At 38.4% G+C, this 22610-nt stretch overlaps 2 protein-coding genes across 5 annotated transcripts in view; one reads left to right on the top strand and one right to left on the bottom strand.

Moving 5' to 3' along the window:
• Positions 1–4298, top strand: part of MCPH1 (microcephalin 1) — a 144844-nt gene extending 140546 nt beyond the window's left edge. For all 3 annotated transcript variants that reach the window (XM_049904242.1, XM_049904243.1, XM_049904244.1), the window contains one exon: positions 4089–4298. In XM_049904242.1, the coding sequence (XP_049760199.1) occupies positions 4089–4298 (210 nt within the window). The remainder of the gene's footprint in view (positions 1–4088) is intronic.
• ANGPT2 (angiopoietin 2) overlaps positions 2472–22610 on the bottom strand; it is a 66482-nt gene continuing 46343 nt past the window's right edge. The window contains exons 5-9 of one of the 2 annotated variants that reach the window (XM_049904251.1): positions 21763–21893; positions 15343–15444; positions 14620–14786; positions 11274–11404; positions 2472–8024 (exon numbers count right to left, since the gene is read on the bottom strand). In XM_049904251.1, the coding sequence (XP_049760208.1) occupies positions 7864–8024; positions 11274–11404; positions 14620–14786; positions 15343–15444; positions 21763–21893 (692 nt within the window). In that variant the 3' untranslated portion in view covers positions 2472–7863. The remainder of the gene's footprint in view (positions 8025–11273; positions 11405–14619; positions 14787–15342; positions 15445–21762; positions 21894–22610) is intronic. The other variant, XM_049904252.1, reaches the window with a different exon arrangement.

Raw genomic sequence — 22610 nt, 5'->3', positions numbered from 1 at the left:
AAAATCATATGAAATAGTAAGGTAGTGAAAAGGCGATTGAAAACTTTGCCTACCTGAGTTGAGTTTATTGTTTTTTTTCATTGTAGATAATGTGATATGGACAGAGATATTTGATTGAAAGAGGACAAAATGTCAGTATTTGTAGAGGCTTTTTTTCCTGCCGACCTGTTTCCCCAGAAGGGAGTGGTCAGTGTCCTGCTTGAGGCTCATATGCCTGGTTGCTGGTGTCCCGGACGAGGGGCTCTCCTGGAGCACGCGTTCCCTACTGCTTCTCCCCACCGTTCTCAGGAGAGTCCCTGGCTTTACTTCTGCCTTGCCCCACTGGATGGTGCAGGTTTGGGAGGGTAAGAGATTTGTTCCTTTTTAGCCCTGCTCTTTTTTTTCTACATAACCATCCTCAGAGGTGTATAGTATCACCAATTTCTCAACCTTTTGGGAAATTGATTTCTTATTGACTCCCTTCTCTAGATACTTAGGTTTTAACTTTCTTTGCCCTTCTAAGTCAATTACCATTCATCCATCTTCTTTGCAACTTTCAAAACGTTATCATATTTTATCTACTATGGACTTTTTCCCCATTCCTTTTAATCCCATCATTTTATTCAGTATTGGGCTGTGGTGGGGATAAACACATACTCACTCTGCTGTTTTTTGGGAACCCTGGTGGCGTAGTGGTTAAGTGCTATAGCTGCTAACCAACAGGTCAGCAGTTCAAATCTACCAGGCGCTCTTTGGAAACTCTATGGGGCAGTTCTATTCTGTCCTATGGGGTTGCTATGATTCGGAATTGACTCAACGGCAACATGTTTTTCTGCTGTTTAACCAGAAGTTGATTTCATTTTCTTCACTGCGTATGATGCTATTCTACACTTGGGTTTAATAACAGCACCATTTTCTGACTCACATTGTTCAAGTGGAAGAATTAGATGAGTATAAAATAACAAAAGACCTTTTGTGCCTAGTGCTGTGTTAACAGGAAGTTTTCTTCTCGGTAGCTACTAATCTAATAAAGCAAGAAAATGGTTCCTTTGTAACTTCTTCCAAAGGTTCTGGGTTCTATGAATGATAATTAAAGAATGTCAGAAGTATCATGCTTGTTATGTAATGTGTTGGATGTAAGATGCTGAATTCCTGCTGAAGCTGATGTTGAAATACCTCTTTGCCCTCCTTTTATGGCTCTAAACATGGGATGTGGTTCTCCACGGTCATGCTTCCCTGTTCCATGCATTATTCTCAATAATTACTGTTCTACCACATACTTTATGGGAAATATGTCTAGTTACCCTTTTGTTTTTAAGTTCATTTACATCCTTACCTGTGATCTTGCGTAGATTTTTTCTACTAAAGTAAAGACAAATTTGGCTAGTGAAAGTACAAAAGCAAAACTTTTACAATATATTTCTGATTCGATGATTTTTATTACATTCAAGTTAGTATTTTCTGCTGTATCTGTACAATATTAATTCCTAGAATATCTATATGGATTATGTTTATTGATTTACTTACCAAAATTCTACTATAGACAGCTTTATTTTCTTAACATTTCAGAAGGGACAAATTCACAGGACATAAATTTTCTCCAAGAGGTTAAGTTTGGTTGACATTTTAATGTGGATTATATTTGAACTCAAATGCCGCGCACATTTTTAAACTGTGTTTCTCACTGTGCTCTTCTTTTACAGTGGCTCATGTCTGAAATGAACCTGAGTTTGAATGTTTCTTACATTTTATATTCTGGGCTAATTACATGAGTTTGTAGAGCACCGTACATATTGTGAATGTATCTCTGTAAATGGTAGCATACATTGAGAAAAAAAAAAAAGAGGAAGGTAAATACTTTGTTACTGAAATGTTTTTAACCGCTCTTAAGGAGAGTTCAGTGTAGAGTTGCCTATTTTCTAATACTTTCTTTCATTGGACTTACTAAGTCTTGTGGAGTTTTTTTGTTGTTTTTTATTTTGTTTTGGTTTTATAGTGTTATTTAGGTAATAAAAACTGGGAGAATACAAAAAGATACTTAAATGATAATATGTTTATGTACACACAGACCTATCTGAAGATTAAGTTGTCATACTGAACAGTATCCCTGAAACCATAACTCGCTATTTTCTCCCTTTCTAATGGAGACAGATTTTCTCACGTTACACTCCATTTCCATTGTATCTCCTGGGCCCCTAGGCCTCTTAGCTGTTGCTTCTCCTGTCTTGTTTGGTTTGTTCTCTGGTTCTCATGCCCAGCACTGCCTTTGCCATGTGATAATGTCACTGAGCCGACATGGGTGGGAAGAGGCTTTATTATTATACCTTACACTTGACAGGGAAACCCTGGTGGCGTAGTGGTTAAGTGCTACGGCTGCCAACCAAAGGGCTGGCAGTTCGAATCTGCCAGGCGCTCCTTGGAAACTCTATGGGGCAGTTCTACTCTGTCCTATAGGGTCGCTATGAGTCGGAATTGACTCGACGGAACTGGGGTTTGGTTTTTTTTTTTTTTTTTGGATACTTGACAGTCGGGATTCACCCAGCCCTATTTTCTTACCACTTCTCCCAAAGCACCCTCCACTATAGCCAAAAAGGGAAAGAAAACCTACTTATATCCTCAGTCTGTCTTTGCACGTGGTATTCTTTCTGTGGTGGAATATTCTCTCGCCTTCCCAGAGTCCCTACCTTTGCCTAATTAACTTTTACCCATCACTTAAGACTGAGATGAAAATCTCAGCTCCTCTGTGGAGCCTTTCTTGATTCTCCTAGGTTGTTAGCTTGCTTCCTCCAGTTCCTGGTTTACTTTTCGATCTCCCACAAGAGGACAGCCTCCTCTAGGTCTGGGGTTTGTTTCCAGGTTCTTATTCAGGGGAGGCTCTCGGTAAATTTTTGACAGATGAACAGATAATGAGCAGCAAAAAATTGTTGTTGAATAAATAAATAAATAAACACCTTCTGTTTAAAGTAAGGACCAGGCCGGTGCTAAGAATTATCATTCAGATACTATACACTGTTCTTGTTCCTGTTTATTCCACTGTCATGCCCCCTTCACTTAGGAAAAGGTTACTGTCTTATGTTAGAAAAGCACTACCTTTAATATAGAGAGAAGGAAATATTTAAGACAGATATCCCATAGATGGTTTTGGACCATGAAAACTACCACAAAGCAATAATTAAGCATCTTTTCTGGTAATTTAGCAAAAAAGGGCTTAAAATTTATATAGCAACTATGGGGAAAAAATGGTTTCACTGAATATAAGAGATAAAATTGCAGATAAAAAATAAACCAGAGTTATATAATTCAGTTTGTTATTTTATCTGTAAAAATGTTCAGAGTGCATAGAAACATACAGATCTGGGGGAGTTTGGTCACAGAGTGAAGATGTCTCAAACATCATTGTTGAATTAAAAAATGAAAGCATTGTTTTAATCATTTAAAAATATGTGGATTAAAATAATAACAATAGCTTTAAAAAGCTTGTTTATGAGATATTTTACTCTTCCAAGGTCTGGGAAGGATTTTCTCCTTTTAAATCATTAAGTAAATAATCAAATGTATTATAGAGAACTCCTTCTACTGAGCATATTGGCCGGTGCTAGAAACAAAGTCAAAAGCCAAAGGATCACTTTTTGAGTTAAGCTTGTGTGATCTGTGTTTTCCTAACTTATTTGTTTTAATTAGTAAATACTGGGATTTTTACTGGAAAATGTAAATGACCCCATAAATTTGGAACTTGGAATGTTTTAAAAATGTAGTATTACGTATGTTTAGGAAAGGATTAATGGTTAAATATTTGGTATCACTAGGATAATAACCCCTTTTCTGTTGCCCTGAGACTTTTTTCTAAATTAAGCGTTTGTTAACATTCATAACCTTTGTGCAGCACGAAGGGTCTGAAGGCACTGTGCTGTTCAAGAACTTATCTGTTTCACCTCTCTGGCACGTGTAGCTGCTACTCTTTGTTACAATGAGGGACAGAATAAACTATTTGGTGGTTGGTTGGCTGGTTGGTTTTGTTTTTAATGTATCAGCAAAGTAACTCTAGGTTTATTAGCTCCTAAAATCCTGACAATCCACGATAAGTGTTGTGTTTTCTGTATCACTTGTAGGTACTGTGGTCTTTGGAAATGGGTCATTGGATTTCCGAGGAGCCTTTTGAGCTTTCTAACTACTTCCCTGCAGCACCCGTAAGTCAGATATTATTTTATGACTATAAATACAATTTGTTATTCTCCGGACAGTATTTTAAGTGTATGGATAGTAACAAGTTTTTACTGAGAAGGTCGTATTATATTTTGCTTACTGCTTTAAAAAAATAAAGCTTTTACTGTTAGTAGAGATAGAACTAACAGGTATAAGAGAACCATGAATTGCTGGCATTAGTGTGTGGTCTTTATGTGCTGATGTTTTCCTTTATGTTTTGATGAGATAGAACTAACAGGTATAAGAGAACCATGAATTGCTGGCATTAGTGTGTAGTCTTTATGTGCTGATGTTTTTCCTAGGCTCAACTTCAACTTCACTGACTTTTGAGGATTCTAAGTGTTTAATGATTAAGATCAAAGTTCTAGTTTTTAAAAAGAGATTAATTAATAATTAAGTAGGTTATTTAAGGTTTGGTCGGAGAACGGTTGCACAGAAATTGGCTTTCATTTTCAGAAAAATTAACTGGTCTTGTGAGACTGTTTTTTCAAATGATTCGTAGTTGAAAGATTGTTGTTGATAGGTGCTATTGAGTCAGTTCCGACTCACAGCGACCGTAAGTACAACAGAACAAAACACTGGCCAGTCCTGCGCCATCCTCACAGTCGTTATGCCTGAGCCTGTTGTCGCAGCCACTGTCTCAGTCCGTCTTAGTTGAGGGCCTTCCTCTTTTTCACTGACCATTTTCTCTACCAAGCTTGATATCCTTCTCCAGGGACTGGTCCCTCCTGATAACATGTCCAAAGTATGTGAGACGAAATGTTGCCATCCTTGCTTCTAATGAGCATTCTGGTTGTACTTCTTCCAAGACAGACCTGTTGGTGCTTCTGGCAGTCCATGGAATATTCGATATTCTTTGCAAACACCATAATTCAAAGGCATCGATTCTTCTTTAGTCTTCTTATTCATTGACCAGCTTTCACATGCATATGAGGCGACTGAAAATACCATGGCTTGGGTCAGGCACGCCTTAGTCCTTAAGATGACGATTTTGCTTTTTAACACTTCAAAGAGCTCTTTTGCAGAAGATTTGCCCAATGCAATGCTTCATTTGATTTCTTGACTGCTGCTTGCATGGGTGTTGATTGTGGATCCAAGTAAAATGAAATCCTTGACAACATCAATATTTTCTCGGTATTTCATGATGTTGCTTATTGGTTAGCAGTTTGAATCCACTAGCCGCTTTTCAGAAACCCTATGGGGCAGTTCTACGCCATGCTATAGGGTTGGTAATGAGTCAGAATGGACTCACTGGCATGGGTTTGGTTTTATCTGAAAGATAAGTGATGATTTTTATCTGCAAACTGTCTTTCTGCTTATTTTTAGTTGCCTGAGTAGACAGTCTGACTAACACATAGCAAGAAATTGAACCCTGCTCTCTGATCACTGCAGTTAAGGTTACTTTGTTTTTATTTTCAAGATTACTATTTTGATTTCAGTTTTACAAATAATATCTTAATGAGAGTAAAAATTTCTCTCAGCAAGATTTTGTTTGAAGTGCTGTGTAAGGAAGTATAAAGTAACACACAGGTTTCCTCCATTCTGCCATCCTCGTTATTCTCAGTGTTGTGTTCACTTAAAATACTCACTGCACTTTGACCAGCATTCACAGACACAGGCACGCGCATAACACGAAGGAATCCCAGCTGAGGCCGAACAAGGCTGCTTTGGTGTTCGGTGTTGGCCAAGTGAATCTTCGCGGGGACTTTATAGAAAATAACTGCTGCAAGTAGTGACAAATAAGCTGTGTGTGTAACTTTGAATAACTTAATGAAATTTGTCTTTGAAATTCATTTTACTTGCCTACATGAACACTTAGGGAATTAATAAAAGGTAAGTAAGTATTTGCCAGTTTTTCCTGTTATTATCATTCCACTTTCAGTATCTGTCATTGTGATCATGGGGATGTCACAGAAACTTATCACTGTGTTTTGAAACTGTGGTGTTTTCTTATTAGGGGATGTTTTTTAACTTGATGCAAAGCTCTGATACCTCTGTTGAACTTACGAAACCTTCTTACATGTAGTAAGAGAAACAGTTCTCAGATGAGCAGTTTCTTGGCTCAGTTAGTGTCCTTGCTGGGAAAAGTGCCGCACGCTGGAAAAAGCAAAGCGCCTCGAATCCTCCAGAGTCCATAAGTTGACTCAAAGCACGTAGCAACATGTGTGTTCTAAAACTAAGCCTGGTAGGGATGTAGGGGTGCAATAACTAGGTGAGAAAAGCGGAAAAGAGAAAAAATGATGGCAGAACAGTAAAAGATGCAGACAGCTGTGAGGTAAATATTGGTTGCAAATTGGGCCCTAAGCTTTCTAGCAGCTGATTCAAAAACAAATATATGAGGAATTGCTTCTAAATTTTAAAGCTTTACACAGGTATGAGTTATTATTAATTGAACTACAAATACTTGAAAAGGAGTTAAAACTCTGGGAGTTTAGGTTTTATAGTACTAAGCTTAAAACCATATTCTCAAAATCTTCTGTAAACATTTGAATATGCCATAAATATCGGATTTTTTTCACTCCAAAACATTTTTTGTTAATGGACATAGAAATAGCCGTACTAATGCAAATTATTTTTTCTTTAATTACATTAGAGGTGAACCTAGCTTGAGAAATGTAGCTTTTAAGTATTTTAAACAGGTTTTTCTCAACTACAAATTAAATTGTAAGCTAGTTCGCTAAAATACATCTTGCTAGTAGAGAAAAAATCACCTCTGACTTGGAACAGAAATATAAGATAGTAAAGTCTCTGTCATATGATTTTCTTCATAATTGAAAATCAGATATTTCTTGGTCATAAGGCACAATCTGGTTGTTTCAGAACCAAGTTACAAAATTGTAAGTATTATCAAAAAAGTTAAACATAGTCATCTCACCTAATAAGTTATATTTAATTACTAAAAATACCTTTATATTTAACAGCCAAGTAGAAAAAAAATAGTACAATCTTCATATAAACTAAAACGACACTTTTGATAATTTCCGGAGTCCCAGAAGTTTTCACCGTATAAACTTGAAATACGTATTTGGTCATTAACTTAAAACTAAGCTGTTGACACATATGTAAATATACTGTTTTTCAAGATGGAAGTTTTACACACCTAAAAAGAATTGAAATGCGTTAGCTATGTTTTTCCTCCTTCAAATGTTAAACTGCTAAATAACCGCTTCTCAGAATATCCCTGAATATACATTTTATGGTGTAGAGAATTTTAAAAATGACCTTTTTCTCCCTTTTAATTATGATAGTAATGATGAATTCAGGACGCGTGGGCATTTACAGCCTATGGGCAGTGCTCAGAAGGGTGCAGCTCCAAGATGATCTGAACTATATTACACAAGCGTTCCTCGTCCAGTTATTTACTGATGAGCTCGCATGTTCTTGGCTGTGACAACGGGGTGTATAATCGTCAGTCTGATTCTCAGCTTTAGATTTATTCTCCACACAGGTGTTCTACCAGATCACGCTAGCAGGCAGGTCTTTGTGTTTTGGTAGCGCTTTGATTTGTTAATTGACGAAGAATACCACGGTCTAATTTGGAGCACGTTGATCCTTTCAGCACCCGAGAGCAGGTCGTCTGAGGTGGAAAAGGAGACGGGATGCAGTTGAGTCTTTCAGTGCTTTGGAATTTAGTCTTTGGAACCAGGTACAGTACACCATTCATTAGACGTGCACAAGCTTCTAGAAATTGGCTGGTCGGATCATCATGGCTGTGGCCTTGAGCGAGTAACCGGACCCTTTCCAGTAGTACCACTTGATACCGTTGAATTTGTTTGTGTTCTGCCTTTGTGGGTAGTACATTCCGTTCAAGTTGGAAGGTCCACATGCATCAAACCACCAGCCTGTGAAAGTAAAATAAAAACAGGAGGAATTAAGAACTAGGTGATACTAACTAGCTCACCAGTTGTTGTTAGTTGCCACTGAGTTGATTCTGACTCACGGCAGCCCCGAGTGTGCAGAGAAGAGCTGCTCCACGGGGTTGTCAAGGCTGCGACCTCTCACAAGCAGATCGCCAGGGCCGTCTTCCAAGGTGCCTCTGAGTGGGTTAGACCTGCCAGGCTTTCGTCTAGTAGATGAGTTGAGGGACTCACCATAGAGTTAAAAACATTCAGCTAATTTTTTAGTTACGTCATATGCATTTAAAGTAGGTGTATGTCAATACTCATTAATATACAATATGCTGCACTGTCGGACGAGAAGTGAGGCTTTCCAACTTCACACAGAGTAAATCACAGTTAGCTCTGTCGTGGGAAAGGTTTTCACGGGCTCTCCTTACTCTTCATCACTTGTACTGTGTGTGAGGTCCAGTCTTCTCTAGACATAAATATGTGGGCCACCCTCCACAGTCCTGACTTGGTGAGCATAGTGCATGATTACAAGTATGGATGAGTAAAGAAACTGAAAGATAGTTTGATGACTATCGGATGGATCAGGATTGGTTTCTGGTTCCAGCAACGTGGTAGACTGGACTAACTCAGGCTTCCCCTCTCTCTACCAAAAAAAAAAAAAAAGTTTTCTGGTTAAAACATACCCCACAATTTTAAGTACTCAGTGGAGCGAGATGAAAAGGGAAGTCTCTAAGTTCCAGGAACAGAAGGTAATTTAACCAGGGTGAGGGAGGGTGCCTGTACACATTCCTGAGGAGGCTTTGAGGTGCAGAAGCCTTGGGATGATGAGAGAAAGGAATGACTTAAATTTGCAGTATTTATCTTAATGTATCTCAACAACAGTATGTTGAAGGGAAAACATACGGTATAACACCATATTTATAAATTTTTTAAAGAGATTGCCTGTATTGACATCTACATGGGTAGCTAAAGAAACAATGACTGTGAATGAACTCAGTCCCCTGGTTCCCTCAGGGGAAGGACGGAGTAGTGCTGGCAGGACAGCTGTGGCTGTGTCTGTGAAATTTTAATTCTTTCTTAAAAAATTTAAATGCAAGAAATCCGTTTGTTATGCTTACACACTGGACTGTCATCACCAATTGTTTCATCCATTCCTAAATTCCTTCCTAATGGTAACAGCTCCACGACTTAAGTGGATTTAGATTAGTGTAGATTGAGTAAGTAATTTGTGTATGTTACTCACAATCCTTTAAAACATTCAAGCCGTCTGTATCCCAGACTTAGAGACTCGTCCGTTCTGCAGCCGGCTGTTTGGCTTGATTATAGAATTACTGTCCATGCAGAAACCTAGCTGATCACTAGGGTAGTTAGTGCGTTTGTGGTCCCGCTAGATTCTTGGTTGGAATTTGACCTTTATACAGTCGAGAACTCTCCATTTTCTCTCTTGGGCTGCTTTTTCTTCTTCCAAGTCTCTTTTTCAATTCCCTTCTCAGACCCTAAATCTTGATTTGAGTAAATAAATATATGTTTCCTTGGCTATTCAATTCTCTTACTCTCTTGAGTAGTTCACAATATATGGGTGGTCGGAAAACCACCATCCCCTGAAATGGACAGCGGAGTTCAGTGTACGGGAATGGCAAACAGGAAGAAAAAACAAGTAGGTACATTAGGTCCCCGCCCTTTCCCCCTTTTAGCTGGCTTTAAAAAGGATTATTATGGTAGGGTGAGGAAGCCAAGTAGCCTTCATAAAATCAATACAATAGCTTATCTCATTGAAGTAATTATAGCTAATAGGGAAGACCTGTGTTATCAAATAGTAATTATATTGTCTAATGAACCATATGATGGTTTTTTTTAATGGAGCCTCATTCTTTCAGTATTATTTGAAGGTAATTGAGAATTACTCAATTTTAAATTATTTTTATAAGTATATTTTCCTTTTGAGTGTAAAATATTCTTAACTGAAATAATGCTCTGTAAGCTTACATCTTTAACTTGTTTATTCAGTGTCTTCTGTTCATAAAATATATTGACCACAGCTCTTGCTTTTGGTTTTTCTGGGATTAATTTTTAATAATAGAATTTATGGTCTCTACAGATTAAACCCTGCCAATTTACTGTTTGTCCTTACGTTCAGTTTGGAATATTGACAGTGTTTTCAAGAGCTCGCTTGAGAGCATTTGTGAGACTTTTTCCCTGTCTCAGTCACTGCTAACTGGTTCCCATTACTCAATTTCTGAACTTTCAAAAACCTGTAGGATAAGTTTTCTAGCAGTTGGTTTCTATCGTTGAACTCTACAATGTTTCTGAATACCCACGTAGCCATGAGGCAACTGTTACAACACTCTTTAGCTTATGAGTGTGATTTCCCTTTTCATTTTTAAAGCAATCTGACCTCAAAGGCAGAAAACAAGGACCTAAAAAGAAAGGCTTAATCTAAGATGAGTAATCACTTTTTTTAGTTCGATTCCCTAAAAATGCAAGTTAGTTAATTAAGTCCTTTGCATTTATGAATGTTTGCCATATATGAATGAAGGAGCCCTGGTGGTGCAGTAGTTAAGCACTCGGCTACAGCCGAAAGGTCGGTGCCTGGAACCCACCAGCTGCTCAGCTGGAGAAAGATGTGGCAGTCTGCTTCCATAACGATTTACAGCCTTGGAAACCCTACGGGGCAGTTCCACCCTGTCCTTCCTGTGGGGTCACTGTGGGTTGGAATCAACTTGACAGCAGCGGTTTTGGTTTGGTTTATATATTAATAAAATCCTTTAAAAAAGTTCCCCCCCCCCAATAAGACAATGCAAAATTTCATGTTTGGACAAAAAGTTGTCAATTGGAAATGTTTCCATAATAGTGAACCTAAATCACTGTTTTGTTTGCCATTTTGAGTTTTTAAAATCTTTTTCATAAAGCAAAATGACATGAAAACATCTCTCTGGCATTTGACGTTCAGCAAGCACAGACTCAGGAGAGCTTGCTGGATGTCAGGCTTCCCATTTTGCCAGGGTTGGGTCCTGGAGAGAGAGGCACAGTTGGTCTGCTGACAATTCTAGTTCCGTTTCGTTCTCACAAGAGACTAAATCTAAAAAGTGGAAAGCAAATTTACCTGCATCACGCTAGTATGTCTGTTTATGAAAACTTTGGACATTGTCACCTGTCACAGTCTGAAATCCAAACTGCCAGTATTTTACTCTCTGAAATCCTTCTTACCAATACAAACAGGAGGGGTGAGAAAAACCATCCTACCTCCTGTTAGCATTTGTGAACATTTGCAAATACATTTGTCGTTGTCTGCATCCTTTGTGCTAAAATCATTTCCTGGTTGGCTTATGCTGCTTATTTTGCCGGCTGTCCCCGTAAGTCCTTTAAGGTGGATCCTGTAAGCATGCAAAGAAAAAAAAGTAATTGTCTTGGATTATTGACTTACTGTAGTGAAAAACTTTATAATGAAGAATTCGTTTCTGCAGAATCTGTTTTCCGTACTGGTTAGTGTGCAGATACGTACTCTGAACAAAGTACTTGCACTGGTGTAAATAGGAACCTGCTTATCAAATCCTTAGACAAAGAGGAAAGTTTTCATAAAACCTCCAGTGCATATCACTTGTACAGGTGTCAGCAGGGACTGGAGGGCTCTGTAATTTTCTTGCAGTTTATGTTCCTGCTGCTTTCAGATAAACGGGGGGAAATACAGCACAGAATGATCTACGGGAGGTCTCCAATCATCATCACCTGTTAAGATGACTGGACAACTCCAAAGGTGATATTCTTGGCTGGGGGCAGGGGCAGAAGGGAGGCACAAGGTGTGAGCAGCAGGGAACTATCACTGAATTTGGAGGGGCCTCTTCAGAACAGTACAGAAAATAGACCTCTGTGGCTGCTTTGCCTCGTTGCTGTGTAGTAGCATAGTAAGCCTGTTAGGAGTAAATGTAATATTAGCTTAGACACTAGATAAAATTGTATATTTTTAGAATATTGCAAAAATACGCCTGCCTCAGTGATCTGTGTGGTGAGGAGGATATTAGGAAAGGGAGGAAAAAGTGTGTTTTGGTTTTAAAATTTTCCGTAACTGTGCTTGCTACTGTGCTTGAGAGGGAAACCCTGGTGGCGTAGTGGTTAAGTGCTGCGGCTGCTAACCCAAGGGTCGGCAGTTCAAATTCGCCAGGCACTCCTTGGAAACTCTACGGGGCAGTTCTACTCTGTCCTCTAGGGTCGCTATGAGTCGGAATCGACTCGACGGCAGTGGGTTTGGTTTTTGGTTAATTTCTTTCTAACCTCTTCCCCTTAATCATAGATAGGATTGAGATTAACCATTTCCCTTGCGTTTCTTCCTGTTAACTCTCCTGTTCCTTCTGAACAATTTCAGAACCCCAAAGGCAAGTGAAATAAAGGAGAATCCTATTGTTTACTAGTCTCTGTTAGGGGGGTTGTATAATCTTAGATCCCTCTATTCTATGGCCCAGTGTTCTAAGCTGCTTTTCAGAAGTATCTGGTTGTTCAGAATAGCTGCATTCCTGAAATTGCTTTAAATTGGCATCAGTTGAAGGGAGAGGAACACAGCATTTAATAACTAAATCTCCTATCTGTGTGTCACTGCCAGAATGCATGTGAAGATGGCCCATTTTATTCCTAGTTTTGTTGAGAAGAATTATTGATGCATTTATCTATTTCTTACAACATACATTTCTCAGTTTTCCAACATTTAAGGACATTTTTGAGAAAAAGATACTTAGCTTCTATATAAAATTGGCATTCTGAAAAAGTAAAAGTTTAGCAAATCAAAATTCTTTTATCACATTAACGTCGTGTTTTATTGTGATAATTTTTAGCTGTTATACTTCTTTTTTATATTGCCAAGTAAATTAAACTAATTTTAAACAGTATTTTTTTAATGCCATATCCCAAAATCGATTGCATTTCTAAAGGAAATATCCATTAAAAATCATCACAGTTTAAAATATTTTTATAATGTCAGCGTACAAGGGTAATGACCCATTTTCCAAAGTCGTCTTATACAAACACCGTAATCCTTACTTTTTGTTTCTTCTTCTCTTTTTTTAACTCCACTTTTGTCGACACCTAACTGTTGCCAGTTGAAAAAATATTTAACTTGGCGGTAAAACAATGACAGACAACTTGTCTCTCAGTGTTCATTGAAGTTTTGATCTTTTTGGGGTCAACTTGGAACTACAGTGTGGTACAAACACCTGTCTTTTCTTTTATCTCAGTTACTGCCTTCCAAGAGAGCCCTGCTGTTTCTAGATTGAGAAGCCATAGAGTGTTTCCACTGATTCTTTTAGTCACATCAGTGCTTGTTGTAACTTATCTCCTTTGGGTTACGTTTCTGTTTATGACCTGTTTATGAAGGGGGACATACAACATTGCATAGTTTGCAGGTAGCTCTTCAGGCACTTTGACTTCAGCAGCTTTTCTGTGCTGTCCATTGGTGACCCTCTCCTAGGAAGTCAACTTTAGGAGCTAAAAGTTTATTTTCCAGACTATTCAGATCTTGGCATTTCTACTGAACAGAGGGTCTGAGTTGATCATTCATCAGATTTAGGTGGTATTTTAGGCCAGATGATGACAGCTTTCTGTGATGTTCCCGTTGGACTTGATTCTATTTATTTGTGACCTTGCAGTGGGTATACTCTATGATCACCAGCCACCACCAGTCTGTGCTCTGTAGATCCCTTCAAAACTATGTCGGTGGCTTATGCATTCTGTCACATCTTCTCAGACCAGCTCCTTTGGTGCCACCCGACACAGCCTCACTTCTTCCTTTGCCTCCACTAGAGCATATGTATATGTGCACAGCTGTGTGTACTTCATATTGTGGTATGCATGTGTCTGGCTTAGGGTACTTATCTTAATGCAGTAGACTGTACTGGTCTTTCAGTTCCCTTGCTGTTTCCCGTCTCTACTCATATGGAATCATACCGCCAGAAAGTAAATTCCTTGTCAGGGCTGCCCATGGTACTCTTTGAGCATTCAAGCATATTGCTTATCCCATGGGCGGGAACAAGGCAGATACTAAGTGCTGTGTACTTTCCATAGCAGAGAGTAGAGGAGTTGACTGACTGACCATCCCATCTAATTCTGCCATTTTTAAATTTGGTAACTAGTTCTGATTTTGGAATTGAACCCAACTAATATGTTTAAACTGATAAAAGAGAAATTCAGCTTTACAGTTGTAAAAGAAAGAAAATAATAGTCCCAGTAAATGTCTGTTTTGATATTGACATGACGTATGATAACAGGGATATGTAATATTCATTTTTCTAAAAATAGTTTTTAATGCCAGTTATCTGCTGCGTAGGATTCTTCTAGGCTTTGAGGATTCAACATCAGACACAACAAAGTCTTTGTTCTGATAAAGTTTCCCTTCTAGTAATGTTTAATGTTATAACAAAAGTTAGAATTTTAAAACTAGAGAAACTTACCTAAAGAAAGTACTAACTCAAAGAAACAAATGTATTTTCATCCAAGGTATTCTAAGAATACGTTAAATCCCAGTTAGTGTAATGTGGGCTTCACTTTCTGGAAAAATGACCCAGCCAACCTTTTGAATTTTTTCAGTTGTGTGTTATTTACTCACCTATAATTGAGTTCTTCGCTTGAGAGATAGAAGTGCTCGTACAGGGAGTACGCCTCGTTCCCTTCCCAGTCTCTGAGGTGTATTCTCAGCACATAGCGCTGCTGATTGGTCAGCTGGGAAACCAGTTCATTTCCTAGCCAGTACTCCCCCGAAGGGTTACCAAATCCCTGTAATCCAAGTTGTAAAATTCACTTACTTTATTTTTTTCTCTTAAGTATTTGAAATCAACATTCAATCAATTTAGATGGAATAACTATCAAATTTTCAGCAGAAATAACTTCTTGTAATGTAAAAATTTGGGCTCTTTCACATAGGAAAACAGATTTAAAAGGTCACTTTTAAGAAACTAAGCTGTTACTGGAAGAAAATCAGCATTAGGATAATAGAACAATTAACACAGCAGAAACCTAAGGATAAGTAGCTAAGTTGGTAGATGCCTTAAGCATCATCAAACAGTTGCCTTGCCAGCAGTTGCTGAAGCTGCCTTTAAAAATGAGCACAGCACCTGCATGTCTGTGTTTTAATATATAGTTTTTATTACATAGACGTGGCAGTTCTTTAATAAGAAGACAAAAACACCAGTTGCAAAGAACCCTTTGATAAAAAATTATGTCAAAAGTAATTGGTTAACTTAAGATTTGTGCTTGAGTTTCTGCAGATCTTGAAAATTCGTTTTTACACAGAAAATTATGTGTTTTCAGATGATTTAAGGGCTATCCATACCACTTTATATTCTTTCCAAGTCCTCTGAAAATCCACACTGCCATCCTCACGTCGCTGAATAACTGTCCATCCACCTCCGCTTGTTTCCATGTCACAGTACGCCTGTCAATAGGAAGTACACGGTTACTGTATGTGAAACAGCAGTGTCTGAAGGCTTTGTATCAAATAACAGAAAAAAGATGAATCTAGATACCTATCATAAGACTTGTGCTGTTAGGGTTTTCTGGAATAAGGAACGGGAGAAATTTTTTATGATCTAAGAAACAGTAGGTTTTAAATAAATTGAAAAACATGAATTTAAAATGATAATTATAAAATAATAACAGTATATAATATGACATGTTGATGAAAATAGGACTTTCTTACATCTTCTTGGGGTCATCTGTTCCAGGGTAAGACTCACCCCAGTAGCTGACCCAAAGATTGCTGTTTCTTAGAGATTCGTTGAGAGTGGGACATCTTGACATGCTGTTATTGTTGTGAGTTGCCATCTAGTCAATTCCAATTCGTGTTGACCCCATTCGTGTAGAGTACAGTTGCTCCACAGAGTTTTCAAGGTTGTGACCTTTCAGAAGCGGATCACCATGCCTGTCTTCTAAAACACCCCGGGTGGATTCAAACCACCAACCTTTTGGCTAGTCATTGGGCACGTAACTGTTTGTGCTACCCAGGGACATCTTGACATACTAGCCCCTAACCTCACATCTCCAACCTATAAAAAACATCCTCACAACCTTGACAACCTTCCACAAAGCCAGTCTCTGTCAGGCTTTACTGAGAGCTCTATTAAAGGTTACTCTTTCATTGTAGGGTCTCTAAGACTCCTGTTGTGTTTTTATGTTATGGAGCTGTTCAGAATCCCTCTACGTGGAATAAAAATCAGATTTCTCAGTTCATCGCTCAGTACAGGGGACCTGACATTCTGTACCCAGTATGTTGTGTGTGACCTGAGCCTCACCTGGCACCTGTGCCCTATGCATCATGAGCTCTGGCGCCTTTGCACTTTGCTCGCTGCCCCTGGTATCTCTCTTTCCAACTCATTTTATTTCTGCCTTTCAGCTGGCTCAGTGGGTTTAAACTTTGTTCAGAACACAAGTTCTTTCTTGGACTAAGAGCATGCATGCTCGGTTTCAGCTCAGCTGGAGTTTTATTATGAAATTAAAAACCCTGAAAATAGATAACAAATAGTCTTAAATAATGAGATTATAGTAGAACAAAAAAGCATTCCAGAAAGTAAGATAATTTCCCGACAGCATAAAAATGAGATTATAGTAGAACAAAAAAGCATTCCAGAAAGTAAGATAATTTCCCGACAGCATACAATGTACTAAATATTAAAGTTAAGGTTCAGGCCTAGTTATTCATATACATTTTTCCTTTGTTTATCTTTTTTAATGGTGTTGATTTGGAATTTTCCATAGTCTTTTTGAGAATAATGGAGATAATTTTGGCAGGGTAAATTTACATGCAAACTGTTCTGTATTTACTAGTTAGAACCCTAGAGAATTAGGTCTAAAAGAGAACCAAGAGAGCACCTAACCCTATTCTTTCATTTTACCTATGAGGGAACAGGGACCCAAAGAAGGTAAGCTGATTGCCTGATGTCTCATTGCTAATGAAATCAGAGAGCTGGTGGTTGGGCCCCCAACTTCCTGATCTCCAGAGGCTCTCTCTCTACCACTAGCCCCAGAGTATCTCCATGAAGTCACTTTGCCTGTTGATTGCTTTCTCCAAATATCCCTTATGTTTGGAAAGATAGAGAAGATTAAGTAATAGTAAAATGATTTCTGTTTTTCTTTACTTTAAATTAGACATATATAATGAATCAGTTTAAGGTAACCCCTTTATTACCACTCCGTATTGATATTATTGTGATTAATCATTGTCATCACTGCTACAGGCCATACTGCCCAAGCACTGTGCTGGCTACCTTGCATATATTGTCTATAATTTTGCAGCAGCTCTATTGGGATACTATAATTCTGCGTCTTTGAGAGAAGAAAAGATTCAGTAAAGTTAGATTGATTTGGTCAATTATGTAGCTATTAAGTGGTGTATAAGATTTGAACAGGATCTCTCTAATTTCAAACCATGTAATGTTTTTTCTACTACACCATACTGCCAAAAACAAAGAAACTTGACCCTTTTCTTAATAGGACAAAAGTCCCTCAGTACAGCTCCAAGTTGGAAATCAGTTCATGACTAACACTGCCTCTTATTTGCCTGTGGTCCATGAAATGGTCAATGCTGCTCACTTCTGCCAGTACGTCCTTTTAAAAAATCTATTTAGTAAACTAGATAAATAAGCTACATTGGTTTTGGTAGAATTCATGAGTGTACATAGAAATTAGTTCTTCTGTAGCTTAAAATGGCCTACTGGTAAGTTGAAAGAATTGGTAAGTTTTTAGTGAGAGTGTCCTTGTTCCTAAGGGTCCCTTGGTGGCCCAAACGGTTTGCGCTCGGCTACTAACCCAAAGGTTGGTGGTTTAAATCCACCCGGCAGCGCTGTGGAGGGAAGGCCTGGTGATCAAGTTCTGTAATATTACAGCCAAAGCCTGACATATGTGAGGTCGCCATGAGTCTGACTGACTTGATGGCAATAAAAAAAGATTATCCTTATTCCAAGAATATCTAATTCTTCAATGCCATACTCACCAGTGTGAAGTTATTGATATTTAAATGTGTGTCCTTACTGGATGAGTTTATCTTGCTATGGAAATCAAAGTCAAGACTCTCAGATGGCTGAGTTTTGCTTTCTTCCCTGCGGGTCCATACATGTGGAGTCCTGGTGGCGTAACGGTTACCAGCTATGACTGCTAACCAAAAGGTCAGCAGTTTGAATCCACCAGCTGCTCCTTGGAAGCCCTATGGGGCAGTTCTACTCTGTCCTATAGGGTCGCCATGAGTCGGAATCCACTGGATGGCAGTGGGTTTTTTTGGTAGCGCATAAATAATCTGAACCATCCCTCTTCTCTTTCACTTCATCAGTGACAGGGATAAGGTTATTAGAATAGTTTTTTTTAATACTGTATCCAGGTTAAAAAAAAATAGAAGATTCATAAAAACTAAATATTATGGTCAATTGGGTCATAAAACTTTCAGAGAAAGATAATTTTCAAATAAGTTGTCCACATGGCCAAGAGGTATTGAATGAAGTAGATTATATCCGGATCAGAAAAGCAGCAGTCATCAGATAATGCCAAAGACATCAAGCTCTCCAAATACAGCAGAACTAAGGGCAGTTAACACTGTCGGCCAGCACATTACTGCCTGGTTCATGGACCTCACATCTTGCTCTAAATACAGCTTGATGTTTTTCAACAAATAATGCTTCGTTTAAATGTTATGCTTAAACTCTGGGGTTGTGGTTAAAGGATTGATTAAACAGCAAACAAATAGATAAAAATTAGGAGTCAGGTATCCTGTTAAATTAAGGAAAGGAAACTATTATGTCTCTAACTCACAAAAGCATACGCTGATGATTGTAATAAATGCCATCTTCAGTGTCTATCTTGTACAAAGATCTAAAGAATTTTTTTAAAAAAAGTTCAACTATTTAGGCCTTTGGGAAAAGGTCTCCCAAAAGATCTATTGAGCATTCTTTTCTTAAGTTAGAAGCTGCCACGAAGAGAAATTGTCATGTAGTTTTCAGGAGCAGTCAAAATTACAATAACCACCGTTTATTGAGTGCATACCAAGTACCAAGTCCTGTACTTGGTGCCGTGTGTTTACGCTCACAGCCACAAAGTAGCTCTGTACGGCTGGAGGCCTTACGGTCACGCTGGGAAACTGTGGCTCAGGAGGACTGAGCAGTTTACTCAGAGCCGTAAATCGGCAGAGCTGGAGGTTAAGCCCAGGTCTACCTGACTTTCCCTTCTTAGATCAGATTGTGACTCATAGCATTTAAAATCTGAAAGGAAATTTAGAGGTAACTTAATGTAGAACATTTATTTTAGAATGCCAAAGTTGAGGTTTTGAAAGATTCTTGTTCCCTGCTGTGTAAATAAGTTCTTTTTACTGTAAATGTGTGAAAGGAATATGGATACTAATATGTTAGACCGTGAGCTGAGACCTCCCTGCAGACCATTTCAGTTAAGCCAGTGGGTTGGTGTAGTTCGTCTCCTGGGGCGGGGTCACTGCTTTCAGAAAGACTTGTAAATAGCAGTGTGAGCTCATCCGTGCTTCGTGGTGCTCCTCCTGAGTTTGCCTTGTAGGATTCACATTTTACTGTGGCCTCTGTCCTCCTCTTGTCACTGTTGCCCCCATTGTCACTACACCAAGGGTACAAACATCTGGCGACAATAATATAACAAACGCAGAATTTTCATGAAAATGACATTACGAAGGGGGTTGAAAGCCTTGGTATAGAGCTGGATGGTTGTTTTTTCAGCTTTTTTGTGCTGGTGGCTCTCTCCCCCCACCCCCTGCTTGACCACTTCTGAAGCACATTGCTTGATTTTCAAGGTTGATTTAAAGAAACGTAAATGAATAAGGAAGTTGTCTTTGGAAACCATTATCTTGAATTGCATAATATTTAAACCCTTAATTCTTGTTTTTAAAATGTTTTCTTTCATACCATGTTAAATACTGACAATAACGCTGAGTCCAAAAAACATAATACCTCTAAGATCCTCTAAAATTCCCACTTTGATGCAGTACCCAGGGCCTTTTCTGTAGGTTTTATTTTGGTTCAAGGTATAAGCATATCTATAGACGTTTAATCTGTACTGTCATTCTTTATGGAAACCCTGGTGGCGTAGTGGTTAAGTGCTATGGCTGCTAACCAAGAGGTCAGCAGTTGGAATCTACCAGGTGCTCCTTGGAAACTCTATGGGGCAGTTCTGCTCTGTCCTGTAGGGTCACTATCAGATGGAATCGACTCGACGGCAGTGGGTTTGGTTTGGGTCATTCTTCATGGATCTCTGGTGGCACAGTGGTTAAGAGCTTGGCTGCTAACCAAAAGGTGGACAGTTTGAATCCCCCAGGTACTCCTTGGAAACCCTAGGGGGCAGTTCTACTCTGTCCAGTTCTACCCTGTCTTGTGAGTTGGAATCAACTCAATGGCAGCAGAGGTTTTTGGTTTTGGTTGTCCTTTATGCATTTTAACATTTCACAGTGGATTTCATGTAATATTCTCTTATCAAACTATGAAAAGAAGCCACATTTTCTTATGTAGAGTTCAGTGTTTCACAAAAACAATTTCAGGAGAAATATTCCCTAAAAAATCTAGAATAACTAAGAAAAATTGAGTTAAGCTATATATTAGCTCCTCCTGATAAGTCCTGGTTGTTTATTCACTTTACGTGTGATAATTGAATGTATACCTTGACATAAACCTTTGATGATACGTTTTAAGTCTTTCAGGCTGTATTAGATGAGGTAAAGAATAGCCTGTGCCAGCCGTTCTGAGTGTGGCCTGCAGATTCCATGAGTCCACAGATCGGACTGTTTCCGTCATCACACTGAGACGCCCCGGCCTGGGCGCTGTGTGGACATCTGTGCTGATGGTACAAGAGCACAGGTAGGGGAAGCTGCTGTGCCCTGGCATGAATGGAGGCCGTGCTACCAGACTGTACTGGCAGCCCTCACACTCTTCACGGTCACAAACTCAAAATTAAAAAAAAAAAAAAAGCCAATTTCACTTGAGGATGTCTTGGACAAAGCAGGAAAAATGATTACTTTTATAAACCTCTGTGGTTGAGTGCACAGCTCTTCGATATTTTGTATAATGAAATAGGAAATATATAAATCATTTCTGCACAGCAAAGTACAATGGTTGTTTCAAGGAAAAGCTCTTGTGTGACTGTTTTAATTGCAAGATGAACTGGTCATTTATTTTATTTTATTTTATTTTGCTTAAAAGAACAATTGACAGGCAAACTAAGGTTATTGAAACTTGAGTGTTTGGAAAACATTTTCTTTAAAATTAGTGAATGACTGTTACGAGATATGACTGCTTCTTACTTTCTGGACTCATGCATTAAAAAAGATAAATCTTCAGCTAAAGTACCCATCTATGTCAACAAAAACAATTACAGGAAAAAAGTATCTCGGCAAATAAAAACCAATAGATATTTAAAAGAATAAAACCACAAGATCACTAAAAAAAAAAAAAATTAGTGAATGAGTCTGGCACTTCAAGGAAGACAAACAAAATGGGAGGAGAGTGTATTTCCTGTGGAAGAGAGGATGGTATTTCTACGTCATTGAGAGACAAGGCCAACCTCTGTACACGAAGACCGAATTTAGAACCTTTGGCAAATACTTACGTGAGGTTAGATATTCATTAAATGTTTGTTGCTTTCATTGAGTGAAGTTGGAGCAAGATCTGTGGTGTGTAGATATACTCTGTACATTCCTCTGCTTCTAAGATGGCCTGGTTAAAGTCAGGGAGTTAAAAGCAGGAGACAAGTGCCTTACCTTTATCTCTTCTGTAGAATTGGGAAACGTTAGTGTGTAGACACCGTTAGTTGTGAGTCCTGATTTGTACACTTCAGCACAGTCTCTGAAAATGATTTGCTCTTCTTTAGCACCCAAGGAGTTCTTAGCTGCTTGTGAAAAATAGTAAAGCATTTAAATGGTGTTCATGAAAAGACAGAAATTTGTCATTTCCTGACTCATTTATTGATTTAGCCTCCTTTTATCACATTTGAATTCTTACAACAAGCAAAAGAATATGCCAGTTTCCTTGCGTTTCGAAAAAAGTTACTCTTTCAACCTGTTTTCCTGTTAATTATCAAAGATATGACCAATAATCCATACTTCCTTTTTCACTATCACTTAAATGTAATGCAAGTACTTCACAACCAGCTGTAATTAACTGTTGCTTTTTATAAACCTTCCATCCTGAGTAGAATTGGATAAACCTATTACAGAATAAAAAAGAAGAAGGTCCTTCAAAGCAGTGTTACCTATAAGACGTCTGGATTGCATAGCCCTGCAGGCCATTGTCATCCCTAGGTCATGGTATGTATTGTCTCCTTTCTTTTTGTGTATTTGAGGCCAAGTCTTTAATTTTCTGTAGAATATTGAGTGAAGACATTTAATATTCTTTGGATTTTTAGCAGCTGTTTCATACAGTTTGTCTTAAAGGGGAACGTAGTGTGTATTTTTCCTGTCTTTGAAATTCTTCCTTTCTTATTAATTGGTTCTATATTAAGGCCCTATGTGCTTTTATAGCAAATATATAAAGCAGAAAGTGCCTTTTCTGAAAGATGATAAATTTTTTCGGACTCTGAGAGATTCACAGACCAAAGTCCACTAAAGCT

This window comes from Elephas maximus, chromosome 12 (genome assembly GCF_024166365.1).
Source record: "Elephas maximus indicus isolate mEleMax1 chromosome 12, mEleMax1 primary haplotype, whole genome shotgun sequence".
NCBI classification, from domain to species: domain Eukaryota; kingdom Metazoa; phylum Chordata; class Mammalia; order Proboscidea; family Elephantidae; genus Elephas; species Elephas maximus.
This window is presented reverse-complemented; position numbering and strand designations above follow the sequence as displayed.